Consider the following 19,498-nt stretch of genomic DNA (forward strand, 5'->3'; position numbering starts at 1 on the left):
TACTGAAAAGACTCCACGCTGGGAGGCAAGACACCTAGTTTTGATCGCAAATGTTGCGAATCCAATGTTAGATGCAAAAACCAACCAACCATCAAGAAGCACAAACCAACTACTAATAAATATTTCACTGCTAAGCAGAGGTTCATAATCACATCTTAAACAGAGAAAGAGAGGGATTGAACAAATTCCTCGCACGGCTACAAAAACTCTCGGAGCAGAAAAAGAGCTTGAAAGCCCCTTGGACGGCTCTAATAGCACAGGAAAACTCAACGGACTCGTCCCCCCCCCCCCCCCCAAAATACAAAACCCTGAGAAAAAAGCTCATCCCCGAACAAGACCTCTCTTTTTTTTTTTGGCCAGACAAACAAATAAATAAACTCGCTCGGACAAAACCATTTTTTTCCCAAAGAACTTTATACACATCCCTTGGGATTAAACTTCCTCATCAACTCCTTCGATAGATAATACTCCACTAATAACTAAATGCTATACTGCTAATAAATTAATTCCTACTACTGCAAAACTTATGCTGCAAAACTTATGGGCACGCTATGTTGATTTTCGAGAGGTGATGCTCCATTCATCAGGGCTGGCCCATCATCCATCCATGAAAAGGCTTCATTGCAAGCATCAAAGTCGAAATCGAAGTCGAAATCAGGCAAAGCACTTGGCTGATCATCTTCAAAGCCACAGATTGGTATGTCTTCAATGTCACCAATGACAAAGTCTCCAAGAGGCTGTCCAAACTCCTCCTCTCCCATGAACAGAGAATTTAGCTCAAAATCCAGCTCCATTCCCTGAGCTAGTTCAACCAATGACAACTCATCGTCCATCATTAAATCCAGATCAGGCACCTTTTGCTCAACAACTTTGGTTCCCTCAGCAACATTTTTCACCTTTTCTTCTTCATCTTGCTTCTCACCATCCACAGAAGCCATAGCCGGAGTTGCAGATGAGGTCAAACAATCCAACTCGAGGACAGACGCCGGAGATGTATGCGATACCAGGCTTTCAGCAGAGTCCTCAGATACACAAGCAGGAGCTTCGTTCTGATTATGTGGCTGCGAAACCGCCGTTGAGCTAGACTGGTTATTATTATTATTATCGTCATTGACATTAGAACACTTCTCAGACGCATTTTGATCAGCCATGGCCCTAGCTTCAAATTCAAGTCGTTTAGCTTCATAGGCTCTTGAAGCTTCCTCCGGAGAATTATAAGTACCCAACCAGATCCTCTTTCCCTTGAACGGGTCGCGAATTTCTGCAGCCCATTTGCCCCATTTCCTCTGCCTGACACCTTTGCGTTTGGTAGAGGAAGGCTTTGATTGAGGTTGACTCAATGGTTTAGCTAAACCCTTCTTTTTCTTGGGGTTGTTTTTCTCCCCATTATTGCTCTCTTGACAGGAATTTTCAGCTTCTGGGGCAAGAGCCACAGCCACAGGCTGACCGGGTTGACTTTTCAACTCCACAATAGGGAGGATAATCTCCCTAAGGAACCTCTTAGGCTTCTTCTCAATCACCCTTTCATCATCTGATGAATCAGTATCAGTAGCATCCGGGTCGTCACAAAACACCCGAATCTTCCTCACAGGTCTGGTGGGTTCAGCCATGATTTTTGGCCTCTTGTTATGATGCTCTTGATTCAGTATGACTTGTCTCCGAGGCTCTGGCATTTTTATTTTCCTTTTTCTTTCAATCACTCAACTCCAAATCCCTGAATCAAATACCCAGAAAATCCCCCAAGAATGTGCTTTTATCCCCGCAACAGAATATTAAACAAAAATCAGCTACCCAAGATAATTTAAATTCTTCCAAAAAAAAATAAAAAGAAAAGGGGATGTATATCAGGTATGAGGCCCTCTGAAGAACAAAAAAAGTGATAAATATCGCTTTATGTGAAATCCCCCAAAACACTCTACTCCAGAACAAGTCCTGCAAGAAGGAAGAGATATAACAAATAAAATCAAAATCCGCAAATAAATCAATACGCACCACAAAAACTAACACCAACCCGTTTCAGATCAGCCCCTAAAATCAACAAATATCACAAACACAAATCTTAAAACAGCCAAAATCATAAATCAAAAAAGCATGTACATAAAATATCTAAAACCTCTGGGGTTTAAGGCAGAAGAAAAAGGAGTACCTTTTGGGCCTCAAACGCATCGAAGCAGTTGGGAAAAGAAGAGAAGAGCTCGGCCGGTTCGCAGAGCAGAGGGATTTCTGATTGTTGATAGCCAATAACAGAACAGCAGAGGAAACTGAAATCCAGCAGAGCTTCTTCAATAAAGCCCCAATATTCTCAAAACTCGATTGGAATCTTGCCGACATAAATCTCAGCACCCAACCCCTTCTCTGTTTCTCTCTAATCCCTCTTCTTCTCTTCCTCTTCCTTTGCTCTTGAGAGAAAGCAAAAAGCAAGAAAATATCGCCCCAAAAAAAGAGAGAAAAATCAGATCAGAAATAAACCCCTATATATAGAAATAATAAAAAGACTAAAACCCCGGTGTAGAAGGAAACAGTGAGGATGAGAAACCTATGGCCCAGGTTTCCTTTTCTTTCGTATTATTTTATCTCTTCCCTCTATAATATAATGGCAAAAGTTGATCAGCTCAGTGGGTTTTATCGAAATTCTCCTATAGTAACAGTGATTTAGACGACCCCTTCTACTACTAGACTACTGAGTAATAGAGGAGTGAAGAAACTCCCCGAAAAGTGGGTAGATGTTGTGTGTGTACTGCGTGTGTTTGGCTACCAAGGAAAAGAGGGAAACAAAAAAAAAAAAAAAGACCAGCAGCAACAATTGACTTGACAACTGACAAGACGCAAATCTCAATAGAAGTGAAAAACATTTTGCTCCTATAAATAACCTCCGTTTACATCGAAAATCTAACCAAAAAAATCATAAACAATTCACTGCTATGTGTAGTGTGTGCATATATTTTTTTTTTTTGAAGGTAGAAAAAGGTATCTGGTGGAGAGGCATACCTTGTTTGACTGTTTTGTCTTCTTTACTCTTTATTACTAGTATTCTAATTCTAGTAGCAGTAGATTACTTCTTTTTTTTTTTTTCTTTTTTGCCTTCTTCACCTCCTCCTCCTCCGCCCAAGCGGTCAAAATTGGTGCATTAAAGGAATGGGTATACATAATGTGAAGGGGAATGTTGTGTTGGTTGGGTCATGAGTGTGCGTTGTATTGTGTGTAGTAGGACTTTTGGTGGGTGAATTAAAGATGATTTACTGTGTGAGTGTGTGCTGAGCTGGCATGGTCCCGTGAATGTGCCATGAGTCCATCTCCTCGTGGTCATGGTTACCATAGGAGTATAATTTTATTGGTTAAAAAATTACCTCAGCTGGCGGCAGCTTTGCCCAAGAGCTGATTGTTTTGGAATCACGTACCAATCGGAGAACCTTTACACCTGTGAAGAACGGTCGATGATTCACGGTGCATTACACGCACCGAGTGAGAGTGTGGGTACAGAGAGGCGTTGCTACCATTTTCTGGTACTGGAGGAGAGTAATGCCGCCATCCGCCAACGTAATATCATGGAATGCGGTTTACAGCTAATTTTCCTAGGACGATGTTAGGGCTAAGGTTTGATTATAATAACGCTTATGCCACTGAAGTTGAAGTGCTTCCTTGTCGAAGTAATTCTTTTGAAAAAGAAATTCTTCTTTACATAAAATTCTTAGGTACTTTCTTTCCGTCAATTGCTATCTTTTATGGCTTAGATTTACTCCCTTTTTATTTTTTATTTCTATCCTTTTGAAATTCATTAATAACATTTACCAAAAGTGCCGGTCAGCCCACCCAGTACCAAATACTTGTTCAATGAATCCACCACCATTCATGGTAAGACTTTGGGTTTATTTTCAGCGTAAAGAAAAATATATATACCGACTTAATGTATCAATAACATGACTTAATTTATTTTATTACCAGCGAATATAACCGACTTGTGTCTCATTTTATACGAGGTTTTCAGCTAGAAATACAGTTTCATTTTTTAAATTGAATTCTTAATTCATTTGAATTGCTATTCTTTGAAATTTTTATAAAAAAAATATATTGTGCCTGCCTTGTATCTATTGATGAATGTGAGATGAAAATATGATTAAAAAATACGTTCATGAAAAATATAAAATTTTTTCTTTAATAAAACAACAATCCAAATAAGAATGGAACCATTCAAAGCGTCAAACCATTTCGGAGGCTCGAGGCCATTTTCTTGTACATCAGAGTTTTTTTTATGGGATGAATACTTCAGAGGTGCAAATTCAGATCGTAATGATACATTTAAGTAATCTCATTATTAATAAAAATTCCACAAATGAAATGGCAAACTCTAATGAGAATACGCATCATCTTGAATTGAGTTTATCCCTTTTGCCAAATTTGAATTTTTTACCAATCACAAAAGTATCAAAGTGTATCTTTATATACGTAATTAAAGGTGAGAAGAATCCTAAAAAGAAGTAAACAAGATTCTCCCAAAAAGGTATGAGAATTTTGATAGCAGCAATTCTAACCATCCATGCTCTATCCCGCCAACATAATCTATAGATGCTTTTGGACGATCTTGATCCTTAGACCATGCCTTTTGTTTTCTGGACTTATTTATTTGCAGTAGTCTATTAAGATTTGGAGGGGACAAAGAAGATGGTAGCATATGAATATTAGTAAATAAATTTCTAAGTTTAGTAATCTAAAACATCCTGCAAAGTCAAACTTCGAGCATCTTAGTACATCATGCACGTACCTAACTATTTACCCAAAAAAAAAAGAAAAAAATATGCACATACCTAACCTTGCACCTTAAGTGGTATTTTTTTCATAATTTTAATTCATTAAAATAATAAAACCTAGCATAGTAGTTGTAGAATCCTGTCTCGATTGCCTGAATTAGTGTTGAAGCATCTTCTTGTATGGTGTGGCATTAAGATCCCGAAAATCATTGAATTGAACATTCATGGTCTCCAAATTACATGCCTATCATGTTTGCGTTTATCTACATTAACAAATTTTCGAAATATTCGCATGCAATATTTGAAATTTATATTTCTATCTCGTATATCTTTACAACGTGTTTTTCTACCAAAAAAAAAAAAGATAAGATAGAATTCAGAAGCACTTTTTTATTTTCAATATAAAATATAGCAAACAGAATTCCATCGATCTAATTCACGAACTTATAAGATAACTATCTTACAAAATACCAAGATAAATAATCGTGAAATGCCCTAAGATTTATTTGTAATCTTTGAGGAGCCGTATGAGGTGAAAATCTCACATATATGTTTCATTCAAATTAATCATGGAGATTGAATGCAGAGACTAGCACATTTCTCTGTTTTACGCTTTTTGTATTTGTAATTGGAGTTGGACAATGAGATTGTACGTGACAATTAAATGAGAAAAATGTTTTTAGCTACCTCCACATAATGTCTCCAAATTATTATTGTTATTTTTTTGCCCATGCATAAAAGAGACATGTTTTGTGACTTTGAATAAATTGAAAATTAAAAGAAATGTCAACCAAAAAACAATTATATACTAATACCGTATAAATGTGTTTAAGACTGATTCTTTTGTAAAATGCCGCACTAGTTTTCCAATTGTAAAAGGATACAATCATTTTTTTCCCCTAAAGTAGGTTTTTCCCTTTTTGTTTTTCTTTCTGAGCTTAATGTATGAAAGATATTGATATTGAGAAATGGCAAATCTATTTGTCACCATAAAAATTTTTTTTCCTTACTAACTTGCTTGTGAAATTGGACAAACATTTTGCCTTAACAGATGCATTTATTCTAATCTCTATGGAAAATTGTCTAAACTACCAATTTCAAGGGAATTTTTGGGGAAACTCTGGCACTAATTGTAACATCACATTAACTCATGAACCAAATAGCAATTGACAAATTTATTGAGTGTGCAAGCAGCAATTACTAGCTTTCTAAAAGGAAACGACTACTACTAATTTAATTAAAGCATCCTCCTTGTCTTTTACTTTGGATCCTTCAGGGTTGGGCCGGCCTCATCTCATCGTCATCATGCGGCTCCTGCCACCATTTTCTTTTTGACTAATGTTGCATTGCATACCAGACCAGATCTTTATTTTCTGCAGATATATTTTGTAAAGTTGATTAAAAAAAAAAAAAGAAGAAAAAAAAAAACTACTGACCGGTCAGTAACCCCGCAGCACGTGACCTGTTGGCTGTTTGCTTCGATATTCACAAACCTCCCATTTTCTCCCCATCACACGGTCCATATCCATCCATCCATCCCCGACTCAGGCACTTAAACCCTGTCCCGTTACCCCAACCAATCGGTACGCCCCACACACATACTCCGTGCTTTTAGAAATATGTTTATTTTTATGCAGCAAAACTTTTAATGCTAGTAGAGTATCATTCAAGATTTGAACTTTTTTGATATAGATAAAGTAAACTTGTACAAACAAATTTTTGAATAAACCTGTGATGTGGATCTATATTGAAAATTTTGAACTAACTTCGTTAAATGTTAATGCTATAGATTGTTCCAATTTAAAGAGATTTCAAAGCGTTTGAATATGGAGCATACCTAATCTCGATAGAAGCATGTTTTGGCGTCATTTTCTTTAGAATTAATGTTACGTACACGGTAAGTGTAAATATTTTTTTACACAATCAAGTATAAGTAAATGACATATAGATAAAAAAAAAAGTGAATTTAAAATTTGAAAGTTAATAATGTGGCATTTAATAAATAGATGACAAATAGATAAAAAGTGAATTTGAAATTTGAACGGTAATAATATGGCATTTATCTGAACTTGCTTGCGTACAAAAATCTCTGCATTAATAGTGTATAAAAATTAATCCCTTTTCTCTATGGAGTATAAACTTTTCTATATCTCCTTAAAAATCTTTTGCAACAAGGAAAAAGGGGAGGACAACATGAGAATAAAGGCAAATGAAAAATCTATAATTATGAAATTAACTCTAAACCCAATAACAAATCACGCCCTTTTATGTAGAAAAGAAATGCCCTTGTATATTCTACACATACCATAACTAGTTTAAGTTTAAAACTATCTTCATTAGAATTCCCTTTCTGTATGGGGCAAGAGTGTGAATGAAAAGGAGCCAGGAACCAGATTCTCTCTTTTTTTCTTTTTTTTTTAAGATATAAAGAGGTAGACATTGATCACTCACTTAAAAACAACACATAATGAATATCACTTACAAAAAACTTCCCCATTTCTTGCTCAGATGTAAAATAAATAATGTATATATATATATTCTCCATGCAGCATTAAAAAATTATCAGAAAGTGCAGAGCTTCTTTTCTAACTTCTCACTAGATAGTTGCCATAACCAAGTCACGTGAAGACCCCTCGTGTCGCTGTCCTGCAGGTCACGTGCGCTCCTGCCCACCATGGCATGTATACATAACATGCCCAGACATCTTGTTGCCATCATCATATAACACCATGCATGTCACATATACATACAAAAGCTCCTGCATATACATACGATTATGCATGTATAATGCTCGAGAATGGAGTTTTGGGGGCCGCAGTGGAGGAAAAGTGGGCTACGCAAGTGTAGATGAGTGGACCAAAGAAGAGTAAAGAGTTGCTTCGATTTCCCGCCTTGGACGCCGACGTGGATCCCACCCGCCACTCCTTTTCCCGCCAAAGTGCAGGGTAAAGCCCGAAGCCTACTGTGACACGTGGATGGACCTTCTAACATGTGTCGTCCAGTTGTTGGATGCATATTGATGACCTAAGAAGGCCAATTTTTTTTTTAATGCTAGAGGACAAGCCCATTGAGCGTATTTGGACAGTGAAATAATGATTGCAACATTTCTTTTCCAATACAATACAACGTATGTAAAATAGAAAGATAGTTAAAAAGATAAAAATATTATCGAAAAATATATTTGTGATACGAGTAAATAATTTTTTTTTATTTTTGAAGAGTTGAGTTAAATAATAAAATAAAAAAAATTATAAGTAAGAGATTCTGAATTTATGATCTCCCAATCCAACACAATAAGTCTGGTTTAGCTTTGACGTTTAATCATCTGGTTAAGTGAATGATTATTTGGCGTGGGGTATGTGGAGAAAATAGCAAGAGTATTTATTGATATTTTAATTATCATCATTGACTTGATATGGGATCTAATCTTCAATAATTTTAAGATACTTTTTGAAAAAAAAATAAAAAAGATAATAATAGATGTGGGATAAATTGCAACTTAGCTGTATCTTGCACTAATATGTGTTTATGATGATTGGATTGTCTATATTGGGAGTTATGGAAAAGTTTTCTAGTTTTGTTCAAGTCACATTTAATTGTATAGGTTAGTATTTTTTACCCATCACATAAAAAAGTCATTGGGTGGCATGTGCAACGTAGTACTACTACTGTTATTTGCAGTGAAAGTCATAACGTTAGTTAATGTTCTTTATTAGCCTACCTTTGACTCCTACTATTGAATCACTTCGGGCATAATAATTAGTACTGTATTCAATAGAAATTTATTTTAATTTTTTTTATTGTCACGTAAACACGTTTTTTCAATTATAACGTTATCATACACGTATTACATTGTACAAAGTTTTATGATAACTAATCGAAATAAATTATTTCAAATAAGTTCCTCTGCAAATACGCCAACTACTTTTTTAAAATAAAATATTTCCAATAAGGGCTTCAAGAATAATGCAACAACAACTTTTAATATACAATAATGTATCTAAAAATAGTTAATTTATCTAAAGACTAAGATTAAAATCTCAAGAATCAAAAATCTTGAATTCTAATCTCATATTCTCTTCTCTTTTTTTTTTTTGAGACGATAATTAATCCCGTGTTCTCTTCTCGCTCCTTAAATAATGATAAAAATAGATGAATTACTACGTATTTAAAGGACATTTTTATTTTCCCAAGATGTGATTTGGACACCAAGCATTCATCCATTGGGCTTCATCCTTTCCCGCCGGTCCCAAGTTGATGAAAGAGACAGGGAAAATTTGGTGGAGTAGGTAGGCTTTGCTGGGAAACCGGTGGCAAGCATTGGCCTGGAAAATTGCAGGCTGCAGTGTACTAGTTAGTAACGCAGTCCAGTTCAGGGGAGGGTGACTTTTTGTGGTTTTGTCTGAGTTGATATTTTCAAGATTTATATATAAGCAGAGTGTGAAGAAGATGAGTGACGCAGTTGCACCGTTCTCAACGGTGAACGGTTGGCATCTTAGAGGTCAGCAAGGCTTTAAATATCGGGAAGACTTGTTTCTGTTTTTTGGGTCAAAAGATCCTTAGACTGGATCTGCGCCGATGTGTTTCCGACCCACCCCCAGCAGTCAATTTCCTCCCCTTATTATTTATTTCCTGCAAAATACCACTACTAGCAGTAGCCTTTTTTGTTTTGGTTCTCCTGCTGAATTTACCCTGGATAATCATTTTGTGCAAAATTTTTGGGGACAATCTTGAAAACCTCCCCTCAAGTTTAAGTATCAATTCTAAGTTAGTCCGACCGTTAAATTTTTTAAAAATATCGTTTAAGAATCCATTTGAATTGCTATTTATTTTAGAGTTTTCATTAAAAAAAATGTAATGCAGTAATTTGATATATGTATGATAAAAGGTGATTAAAAAAATATATTCACGAAAAACGTAAAAATTTATGAGTAGAAAATTTAAGAAAATTTAATCCAAACAAGACAACTTTTTATAACATTCTTCATCCATTTCAAGATATATACTGCTAAATTACTAATTAGAATATTCATTCTAAGAGAGAGAAGAGGATTTCTATACAAAACAATTATAGAACTCCGTGGCTTTATAGATAGTTTCCTCTATTTATTATTTCCCTCCTCAAGTCATTTAGCGACCAAATAGTGTGTTTGTTTTAGGAGAAAAACGGTTTGGTGATTTACAAACTGTCACAAAAAATGACTATAGATGCTTGAGCTTCAAGAACCCACCAAAAAAAAAAATTTGTAAGAAAGAAAGATTAGTCCAAAAGTAAAATATGGAGCTTCGATCATCAAAATTGGATTAGTGATGTAATCGAGTTGAATCGAACTCAAGTATCGCCGTACTCGAGCTCGACTCGACATGCAAGAAGTACGTGCGAATAGTATTATTGGAATTTGGAACTCGAATTCGAGTTCGATGATTGCTCACGGAACTCGAGTTTGACTCGCATTGGCTCGAGTCAATGCGACCTTTATCAAGGTCGAGTTAGAAAATTTCTTTTTTTTTTGACAATTTTTGAGCGAAAAAACATTATTGTCTTTTAAAAATTTTCATACGACCTGAAACATTTCGTAAATTCAACCACTCTTTTGGACATAAGGATAATTTCATAATAATAATATATTAAAGAATTAAAATTTAAAAACTCGATAAGACTCGACGAATTTTCGAACATTACATCTGGATATTCAAACTTGACTTGCTCGCCTTATCGAATTACTCGAATTCGATCAACCAGAGTCCGAATCAAGTTTTTGATCGAGTTGCTCGACTCGATTATAGCTCTAAACTGAATAGTTGAAGAAACACGTACACGTACACGTACACGTACACGCCCTGAGGGAGGAAAAAGAATTTACTTTGGAAGAGGAATACTTGTAAGGGAAGGGCAGATATCTGCAGTCTTTGTGAGGGTCAATTTTTCAGCAGAAATCTGCACCGAGGTACAACTCCCAGATCACAGGTAAGCTAAATCATCCTGTCAAGCCCGGGCTCCAGAACATCTAAAAAATTCCATGTCTTTTCCCTGGAAAAATGTGTAGTCCATCAAGTTGCATGTGTTATGCCTTTCTATTTTAGTCAAAAATCAATTTCGAGATTTCAGGGACAGAACACCTAAAATCAAATCAAAATGAACAAGGTTTTTTTGACTTGACGCACAGCTCCCTAGCTGCCTGGCAAAGGCGTCTTCTACTGATTTAATTCAACAAGTGATTTCGAATTTCAAGTCTGCAGTTTCGTTTTCGAACCAGAAGGTCCAGAAACTAGATGTCTTTTCCCTAGACAGGACAAAGCTGCAATTCTGCAGTGGCAATAGTTGCATGGAAAGAAAGAGCGTGAATAAGATGTCTCGAGTTCTATATATTTAAAAAAAAAAAAACTTCAATATTGCAATAATAATTTTACTTCGCCATTTTGCTCTTCTTAACTTCAGTCAGCATTCCAAAAAAAAAAAAAGAGTTTCACTCAGCATCAACTTATATTCTTGCATAGGAATTGCGTATGGGCACCGGCAACCGCTTGCCACTGTGGAGATACCCTGCTGGACTTGCATCCAATTTATGACTACTTCATTCATTGACGTAGCATTCCAACAAATGGCTGCTGGCACTTGGGCAAGAAAATGTGAAATTGTCAGTTCTGAAGAATAAACAAAAAGAGGGAGAGAAAAAAGAGGTTCATGAACGTGAATCCATTTATTAGTACATACGTTTGAAAAATCTGGGATCTGCTCCGGGATTTTGCTGTCACAGGAATATGGGCCTAGCTAGCTTCATTCTTGGTCCGTGAATGGCCCCCCCCCCCCCCCCTTCTCTCCTCTTATATTAAGTTTTAACTTTGTTAGTCGTATGTTTCCTGTTCTCTGTAAAGTCTTTCACCCGTCGCCCAACCCACTTCAGTACAATCCCTGTGTTACATCGCACTACAGTACATTTGCCGACCGAATCTATTATAGGTGGAGTGGGGAAGATATCAGGTAAGAGTATAGTATTTATAGTAAAAGTTTACTAAAATTAGGAATGATGCATTATTACTCCTTGTTCTGATGCATTATTATTATTAGTCCTTGTAACCGTCAGATTATTTAGAATAATTTTTTTGAAAAAATTACGGTAACACTTTTTTTATGTGATGTATGTGAAATAAAAAGGTGATTGAAAAATATGTTGATAATACAAGCAAATAAATAGCTATCCAAACAAACCAATTTCCTACGAGCATATTTGGGCTCACTTTTTACAACGGTCAAATTAGTTCGATTAGCATAATTTACAAAATGAATTTTCAAATATTATTCACCTTGTAATTTGTAGCATATACACAATTTTAATGTCATTTTATCTCGCATACATCACATCAGAATAAATATTACAGTGTTGTTTTAAATAATTATTTTTAAGAATATATACTGTCCGACGGGAGAAATGTCCACCAGTAGTATTAATTAAGTTTGACAAGATACTGGAACAATTTATCTGTGTTTTACAACAAAAATTTATAATTTGTGAATTTCATGTTAATTCACATCATGCTTATATTCATTAATAGCTGGTCTAGGACAGTGTTAAACAACTACAAAAATGACTCATTAGAGATTCTTTTTTTTAAAAAAAATACTGTAAATAGCATGGATCTAAGCTCGTTCATGTAATGCTACATATCAAAATTATATTTTTTTAATGTTAATTTAAACCTACATAACTTGAATAAAGGGTATTTTTAGAAATACACAATATGACACATCTTTAGTTAACACCATAGCGGTTGTTCTCCTTTCATATATAGTATATATATAGTGGTATAGATAATGAGTAGGTTTAAATGTATAAAAATGTATTTCCCAACTTTTAAAATAATTATTCACAAAAAATATATCACAATTCACATAGCAAAAAAAAAAAAAAAGGACCGGCTAGCCCAATAATCAGTTTCTGCCATATTTCAACAAAAATTAACCCGACACCAGGAACCCATGGGTCAAAGGAGGATAACTATGGATTGGGGCCAACTTGGGCTACTCCAACTTTAATATCGTTCGATGGGTCACCTTGGGCCCAGGTCCACAAGTCCAGAATGCAAGTTGGATTAAAATGTTGGTTGGTGTTAAATTCAAAGGAAATAATTTCATCATGATAAATGATTAACTTCCCAGAATTTATTCCGTTGGTTAGAAAGCAACAAGCATAACTTCGAAACTTCCCAATTTATTGTTTTTACTGGGGTTGTTCTGCGTCTTTTAATGAATTTAAACATTTGAAGAAGTAGATATCCAAAATTAATTCAAAAAAAAAAAAAGATATCCAAAATTAAACAGATGAAGGTGAGGAAAAAGGTAGATTGAAAAAAAAAAAAACAGGAAGGACAATCTACACGCAAATTAATTCGCTTGAATTTATCTGAATGGAGAAGGATGAGCACAACTTAAAGGCCATCTCCTCTCCAACCAACTTCTTATTAAAATAAATTATAAAATCTTCAGGAATTTGAGCGAATTTTTGCCTAACACAACAATTAAAAAGGAAGGAAAAAAATGGTGGACAGCATGACAAGAATGGAGGAGATTATATTCCTCAGCTTATAATTCCCATTTGCCAGGACACAGTGAACTTCTTACCAAGAGGCAATTCCAATCCTTTAACCTCAACCACCACACTAGTCCTCTTGTCTCCCTCTTCTCCCAACTTCATAGGATAATTTTGCATCGTCTCACTAAATTCAATTTTGGAGAGATCAGAAATGGGATTTCCATCCACTTCAATTGCAAATGATTTGCCTTGAATTGTATCCATTCCTAGCAGTGTAATTTTTTCAATGATCCAACCTTTATCCAATGCAAACTTGCCCTCTTGAACATCTGACCATACCTTTACTGTTGCATTTCCGGTTGTTGCATAGAATTCAATGTATGTTGAGTATCCATTGCCAAGTTTCATCTCTGGCAGCTCATCATCATCAAGGAACAGTTTCCCTTTTGCTTCTCCTGTGGTTGCCCCTGCCGGAAATGCCACGACAAGGGAAAAAGGAGTCATCCTTGCTTCTTTAGATATCAATCCACCCTGCTGCATTGGTATTATGGCATTCTGGTACAAATGCACATTGATAACATTCAAAGGAGCATCCAATGTACGGTTGTGAGGTTTTTCGGACACAATGACCTGTGTCATATCGAACAAGCTGTACCAAGTCCCCGGGGGAAAGAGAATTTTGACCTCGGTTTTATTAGGCTCTAGCACTGGAGAAACCATGATGCTGCTTCCTACCAAGAATTGTGTGCTCAATCCATAAAGTTCAGTGATTGTTGGAAAGGAGAAGAACAGTGGTCGAGCAATTGGAGCTCCATTGATGTGAGCTTCATAGCTCAGTGTATAAAGGTGGGGAAGCAGCTTATATCTCATACCAAGAGCATTTCTAGCTGATTTAGCTACCGAATCCCACTGATAAAGCTCCTGCCTAGGAGAAGCGAAGTTTGCATGATCCCTTGAGAAGGGGTAGAAAGCACCTACTTCGATCCAACGATTGCAAAGCTCTTCTGTCGGAGCTGGATAAAATCCACATATATCTGAGCCTACCATTGGAACACCAAATAAACCGAAATTTAGCACTGTTGAAATTGAATATCTCAGATCTTCCCAAGTTCCCTTGTTATCCCCTGTCCAATGTGCAGCATAATGGCCTGAACCGACATATGTGGAGCGGGACAAGATAAATGGGCGCTTTCCCTCAAGCCCTTGCAGACCAGTGTGAGTTGCAATTGTTTCTGTAAAACCATACAAGCTGTGTGCATTATACTCCAATATGCCTTTATAATGCACTGCGCTCATGGCTATTGTTTTGTATCCTGGTAATGCTTTTATTCCAGAAGCATTTATTTTGTAAGGTGGATCATCCCAATTTGTCAGCGTAAGGTTCTTGCAGTCTAGGCAGCATATCCAACCTGGTCCAGTTCCAGAGGGACATTGCTTGTCCTTCGGAATTGTACAGAGACCATTACAGAAATTGGAAACTTCATTCATGTCAATCCAGAGGCCATCAACGGGAACAAGTTCATGGAATCGACGAATTTCATCAATCCACCAATCAACCGTCTTGGGGTTCAGGTAGTCAGGGAAGTTAACAGCTCCAGGCCAGACTTGGCCTAGGAAAGGCTTCCCCTGGTACTTGATGAAGACATCCTTAGCTAGACCTCTTTGGTAGACACCATAGCTGTTGTTTACTCCAATTCCAGGATCTATGATCACAACGTACTTCATGCCCCTGGCATGAATTTTCTCCAAGAACGCCAGTAGCTTTGGACGAGGATAATTTACAGGGTTGAGAGTGAAATCCTTGTGTCCATCCATGTGATCATCATCATTCCAGATCACATCAAGTGGAATTTTGGCCTTCTGGTAGTTCTCAACAACATCTTCAACAACTGATAGGTTATGGTAACCCCATCTGCATTGATGGAAACCTGTGGTTTCAGACATTAAACAAATCGTCAAACCTTCATCTTTTGAAAATCAAGGGAAGAGTAATAGACAACTAAGGCACGGCCAATTTTTAGAAAGAGCGTCCGAGGCTAAACCATATAGAAAGTTCACAAACAGCAGAGTTCCAAACAAGCATATCCCCATTAGAATTCTCAACGTGCTCTTTAATCAACAGAGAAAGAAAATAATCTTTGGTAAGAGGGTGACCATATTTCTATTCTCCATGATGGAGACGCTTTTTCCCACTTTGTCGGGCACTTTTTAGCCTCCTAGCCTTACAATCTATTTTAAGTTTAGGCTGCAAATCCCTAGAGTAGAGTTTTTAATATCATCATTGGGCAACACGATAAATAACATTTTGCAACATGGTGAAAGCATTAATCAACATATTTAAGAAAATAAATAAAATAAATTCATTTACTGCAACACAAAAAGCAAACAAAAAAAGAAAAGAAAAGAAACTAAAATAGGAGGTCCCTCAACGCATTTAATAATTCTTGGAGCCATCGACAAGATATTTAAGAAAAGCTTACTTCAAGCAGCAAGTTTTTAAGAATTTTTTTTGCCATTTCGTCAACCATTCTTCAACTAAGGACATTTTCCCATATCACACTGGTTGTTAATAACCAGTCCAGTCGGTTGTGAACAGAGAATTGTAGCTGACTTGTCAAAGAAACATTAATGGGATCCTCAGATGCCTTCAACATTGTTTTGACCATAGAGAGGCCTATCACAATCTCATCAATGCCAAAAAGAGGAACAACATCGCCATACTGGATGTTAGGTAAAATGGTAGTTTGCAACATTAACACTGTCAAACTTAGGATCCACACAAAAAGCAGGTTACTTAATGAACCCCAACTAAGTCCTTTAGATTCATAGGAAACATACACACTACAGTAACTGAAATAGAATGGCATCCTACCTCAAGCAAATATACAATTCTCTATTAAGTCTCAACTTGATTCAATTGCCGACGGTTTTCTGCTTGGCATTATCATCAAATGGGACCTCTAAGAAACTTAATGTTGGCAATGTGATTTCAATCATGTTTCTAGCAACCCCTCATCTAGGAAACACAATACAATAGTCAAAAGGGACGATACCATCTTTCAGATTCACAATAGTGCTTTCAGATGGTCCACTTGTTTCTCTCCATTAGCTCAAGGAAAGAGAAAAATTAGAAAGATGAGTTACAAGCAAAGTTTCCCAAATCTGCACTCTTCTTTGATGGGTACCTAAAGATTCCTTCCTTTTTTTTTTCCAAGGGGTAAATTTCTGATCAGAGAAAGCAAATCAATGCAATCCTTAGACAGTCAAAAAAAGTTTTCCGAGGATGAAAATGACAAAGGAGAAGATGTACAAGAACAAGCTAGTGGAGTGGACCAAACATCCTCAGCCTAGATTTGGCATGATATCGAAGGCAAATTGAAGGGTGCACAATTATGAATTACCTGCTCCTTCAATGCAGGGTTGGTGAAAAAGGTGGTTAAAAAAAGAAAAAGAAAATGGAAAACAAATTTGCACATGCATAAATAATTGCAAAAACTGCCCCACAGGACACAATTTACATATCATCATCTCAATCATTGAGGACAGGCAATCCTTTTCAGACACGTCTCAGTGAAAACCTTCTCCTTGGTTCGCTTTTTCCTTTGTAAACATTAGTTTAGACTTTAGTATACCGGTAATTAAAATGTCGACTACCTTGTCTTATATTAACCCGTGTGATTCTTTAATTAATCAATATTATCAAGTCTGAACAAACATGTTTCTGGTTATTGAACTCTAGTTGTTCCGAATCTCCACCAGGAAAAGACTGTCGTACCCTAATATACAACAAATTCAGTATGCCCAAGTCCAATGACCATATCTGCTTAGGTACCCGACACTTTCCAAAATTTGATAATCTCTGTCCAAAAACTAGGCTCTAATATATTTGTAACTCCTCTGTTCCTCGTGAAATGTCTTTAGTCTGTCTAATTCATGTCTGCAAAAACTAATGTTACTATAGATTTGCTTTGGATAAAAACGTTTCTTCTTCCCATCCTGACTACTTTTTTTTTTAATGGAATTAAGGACTCATCAAGTATAATGTAGCAAAACTAAAGAAAGTCTACAATATCTCGTAAAAAGATAAAATATTAGTCACTCACCGGCAAAAAAATGCAGGATGAGATAAAACTAGTTTCAACTTGTGAAACCAAACTGTTCAATGATTAGGCACCTAAGCAAACCATTTAATTCTGAACAATAATAATAGTAAAAGTGGGTGGTAAACATTTGGAAACACATATCTTTTGTCAGAGAAAAGAAAAACGCAACAAGAATTAGGATCAAATTTGGATGAAATTCTCAATCATTATATAAGTTGTATGAACTTCACATGTTTAGCTCATTAAATGCTACTAAATGAAAAGTCAAAAACTTACCAAAAGCCCAGTAGGGCATTGGAGCAGGGCGACCAATGAAGGAAGTGTACTGATCAACAACATCCAAAGGAGTAGGACCAGAGAAGAAGTAAAAGTCCAGAACGCCCCCAATGACCTTGTATGTCAGAGAAGTCCCCGCGTAGAAAACATCCATCCCATTACTATTCAACAGTAGAACAGCATGGGCAAAAGCCTCCCTATTCACATTCCTCAGGTCCATGTACACCGGGTGGGACCCATATAAATCAGTGTTGAGATTAATGGCTGCTACATCAGTGGTGAACAGGGTGTAAGGATCACCAGGATACAGTTTGATTCCACGGGGCTGCGTATTCTCCCCCAAACCATACAACGAAGCATCTAGTGGCAGTTTGGTTGAAATCTCAAGATACTGATCTTTAAAGACCAATGGACTATAAGGGTCTGATTCATCAGAGCTAGAATTGAAAAGGGTCTGACCATCTGATTTTCTTTTGACAGCAAAACTAAAAGGGTCAGTAGTAAAGGCGAATATGAGCTCATTGCTTTCATATTCTGATGATGCCATAAGGACTGAATTCTGGTTCTTTCTTGACCAAGCTATGGCTTTCTTCAGTGCTGCTGGCTTTTCTCTTGGTATCAAATCGTATGGAACTTCCCATCTTTCTTTTTGTGCATCAGTTATGTGAACCCTCAAACGGTTATCTGTTTCATGCCTGAAAAGCCATCGCACAGCAGAAGAGGATCAAATTTTTTGCCAGAATTTTAAGGTGTGACTCAAAAAGAAGGACGACTGTACCAACAAAAAAGTTGAATTTTGATGAAGTACATGTACTTTATATGATGTATAAGGTGCTGAGAAAGTACCGCAAGAAATAAAAAGATCAAATTTTGACAAAGAAGATTTATTTGACATTTTCAGAAGGTGCTTGAAACAGAATTGCGAGAAAAGATAAATTTTTGACCAGAAAAAGCTCGTTAACAAGCTAAGGTCCTGAATGAAGAAATGCAAGAACTTAGAAAAAGGTCAAGTTTTTAACGAAAGGAAAGTTATGGAATTGCGATTGCACAGAACTTACTTTACATAGAGCTGCAGATAAGGAATATCAGGTCCATAGACATTGTTTTTCTGCTTAACTTGGAGCAGGCCTACTATACCTCCATCAGGGGACTCTTCTACAGAAATCAAACTATAGCCTTGGCCGATTTTAGTTGGAACAGTTGAGACTACATCAACTCTAGCAATGGATAATAGGATCACAAGAAAAAGAGGCAAAATGGAACAAAAGAATGAAGAATGAGAGAACAACATGATTCTACAAAGAAGAAAGGCACACTTGCCTTGATGACTGCTGTAATGGAAGACTGGTTGCGGTTGTGGTTATATAAGGGCCAAAAAAATGTGGTCATGGAGTCATAGGATTCGTGTGAGATGGATGAGGCTGATGGTGATCCAATGATCAGACCTTTTTCACAATTGCATGTGACTATGATGTTCTATAGAGGTCCCACTCCTTTTTTTGTACTCCTTTTTCTCAGTTTTTGGTCCGCTTCTTAATCCTACTGAATGAATTAGCACTTAGCAGAAGTTTTTGACGGAATTGGTTGCTGTCTGTTGCGGCAGTGCCTAGAACCGATACTCAAAGAATGGTCACTCTGATGTCCCTGCCGAATGCCGTTCAGGCTCTTTCCGATCAACTTGGGGTTGGGTAGATTTTCTAAAGGAGAGTTCTTGGCTACTTGGTAACATTGGGAATTGTAGACTGAATTTCTTTCTTTTCTTTTTCTCAGTTGGTGTGATAGTTGTGCATGTATGGTATGGTACTAGCTTCAGATATAATAGCTTTGCTAGAAATCAAAATTT

At 36.5% G+C, this 19,498-nt stretch overlaps 2 protein-coding genes across 2 annotated transcripts; both read right to left on the reverse strand.

Annotated features, from left to right (window-relative positions):
- Positions 1-343: 343 nt before the first annotated feature.
- Positions 344-2,683, reverse strand: LOC113751336 (ethylene-responsive transcription factor ERF118-like). The gene is made up of 2 exons (XM_027295309.1): positions 2,147-2,683; positions 344-1,932 (listed from the first exon to the last, which is right to left on the reverse strand). Exon 2 carries the CDS (start codon positions 1,671-1,673, stop codon positions 525-527), a length of 1,149 nt encoding a protein of 382 aa, XP_027151110.1. The 5' UTR covers positions 1,674-1,932; positions 2,147-2,683; the 3' UTR covers positions 344-524.
- A 10,428-nt stretch (positions 2,684-13,111) lies between these two features.
- Positions 13,112-18,992, reverse strand: LOC113753026 (alpha-xylosidase 1-like). Its single transcript, XM_027297102.1, has 3 exons — positions 18,714-18,992; positions 17,656-18,350; positions 13,112-15,204 (listed from the first exon to the last, which is right to left on the reverse strand). Exons 1-3 carry the CDS (start codon positions 18,944-18,946, stop codon positions 13,322-13,324), a joined length of 2,811 nt encoding a protein of 936 aa, XP_027152903.1. The 5' UTR covers positions 18,947-18,992; the 3' UTR covers positions 13,112-13,321.
- Between the last annotated feature and the right edge of the window lie 506 nt (positions 18,993-19,498).

The sequence above is a fragment of the Coffea eugenioides genome, chromosome 11 (genome assembly GCF_003713205.1).
Source record: "Coffea eugenioides isolate CCC68of chromosome 11, Ceug_1.0, whole genome shotgun sequence".
In the NCBI taxonomy this organism is placed as follows: domain Eukaryota; kingdom Viridiplantae; phylum Streptophyta; class Magnoliopsida; order Gentianales; family Rubiaceae; genus Coffea; species Coffea eugenioides.

Excerpts from the sequence above, each read along its gene's own strand:
- LOC113751336 (XM_027295309.1), bottom strand. The coding sequence starts at position 1,673 with ATGCCAGAGCCTCGGAGACAAGTCATACTGAATCAAGAGCATCATAAC.
- LOC113753026 (XM_027297102.1), bottom strand. The coding sequence starts at position 18,946 with ATGTTGTTCTCTCATTCTTCATTCTTTTGTTCCATTTTGCCTCTTTTT. Across the intron at positions 18,351-18,713 it reads TATCTGCAGCTCTATGTAAA|GCATGAAACAGATAACCGTT; the intron begins GTAAGTTCTGTG and ends ATGGCTTTTCAG. Across the intron at positions 15,205-17,655 it reads AATGCCCTACTGGGCTTTTG|GTTTCCATCAATGCAGATGG; the intron begins GTAAGTTTTTGA and ends CTGAAACCACAG.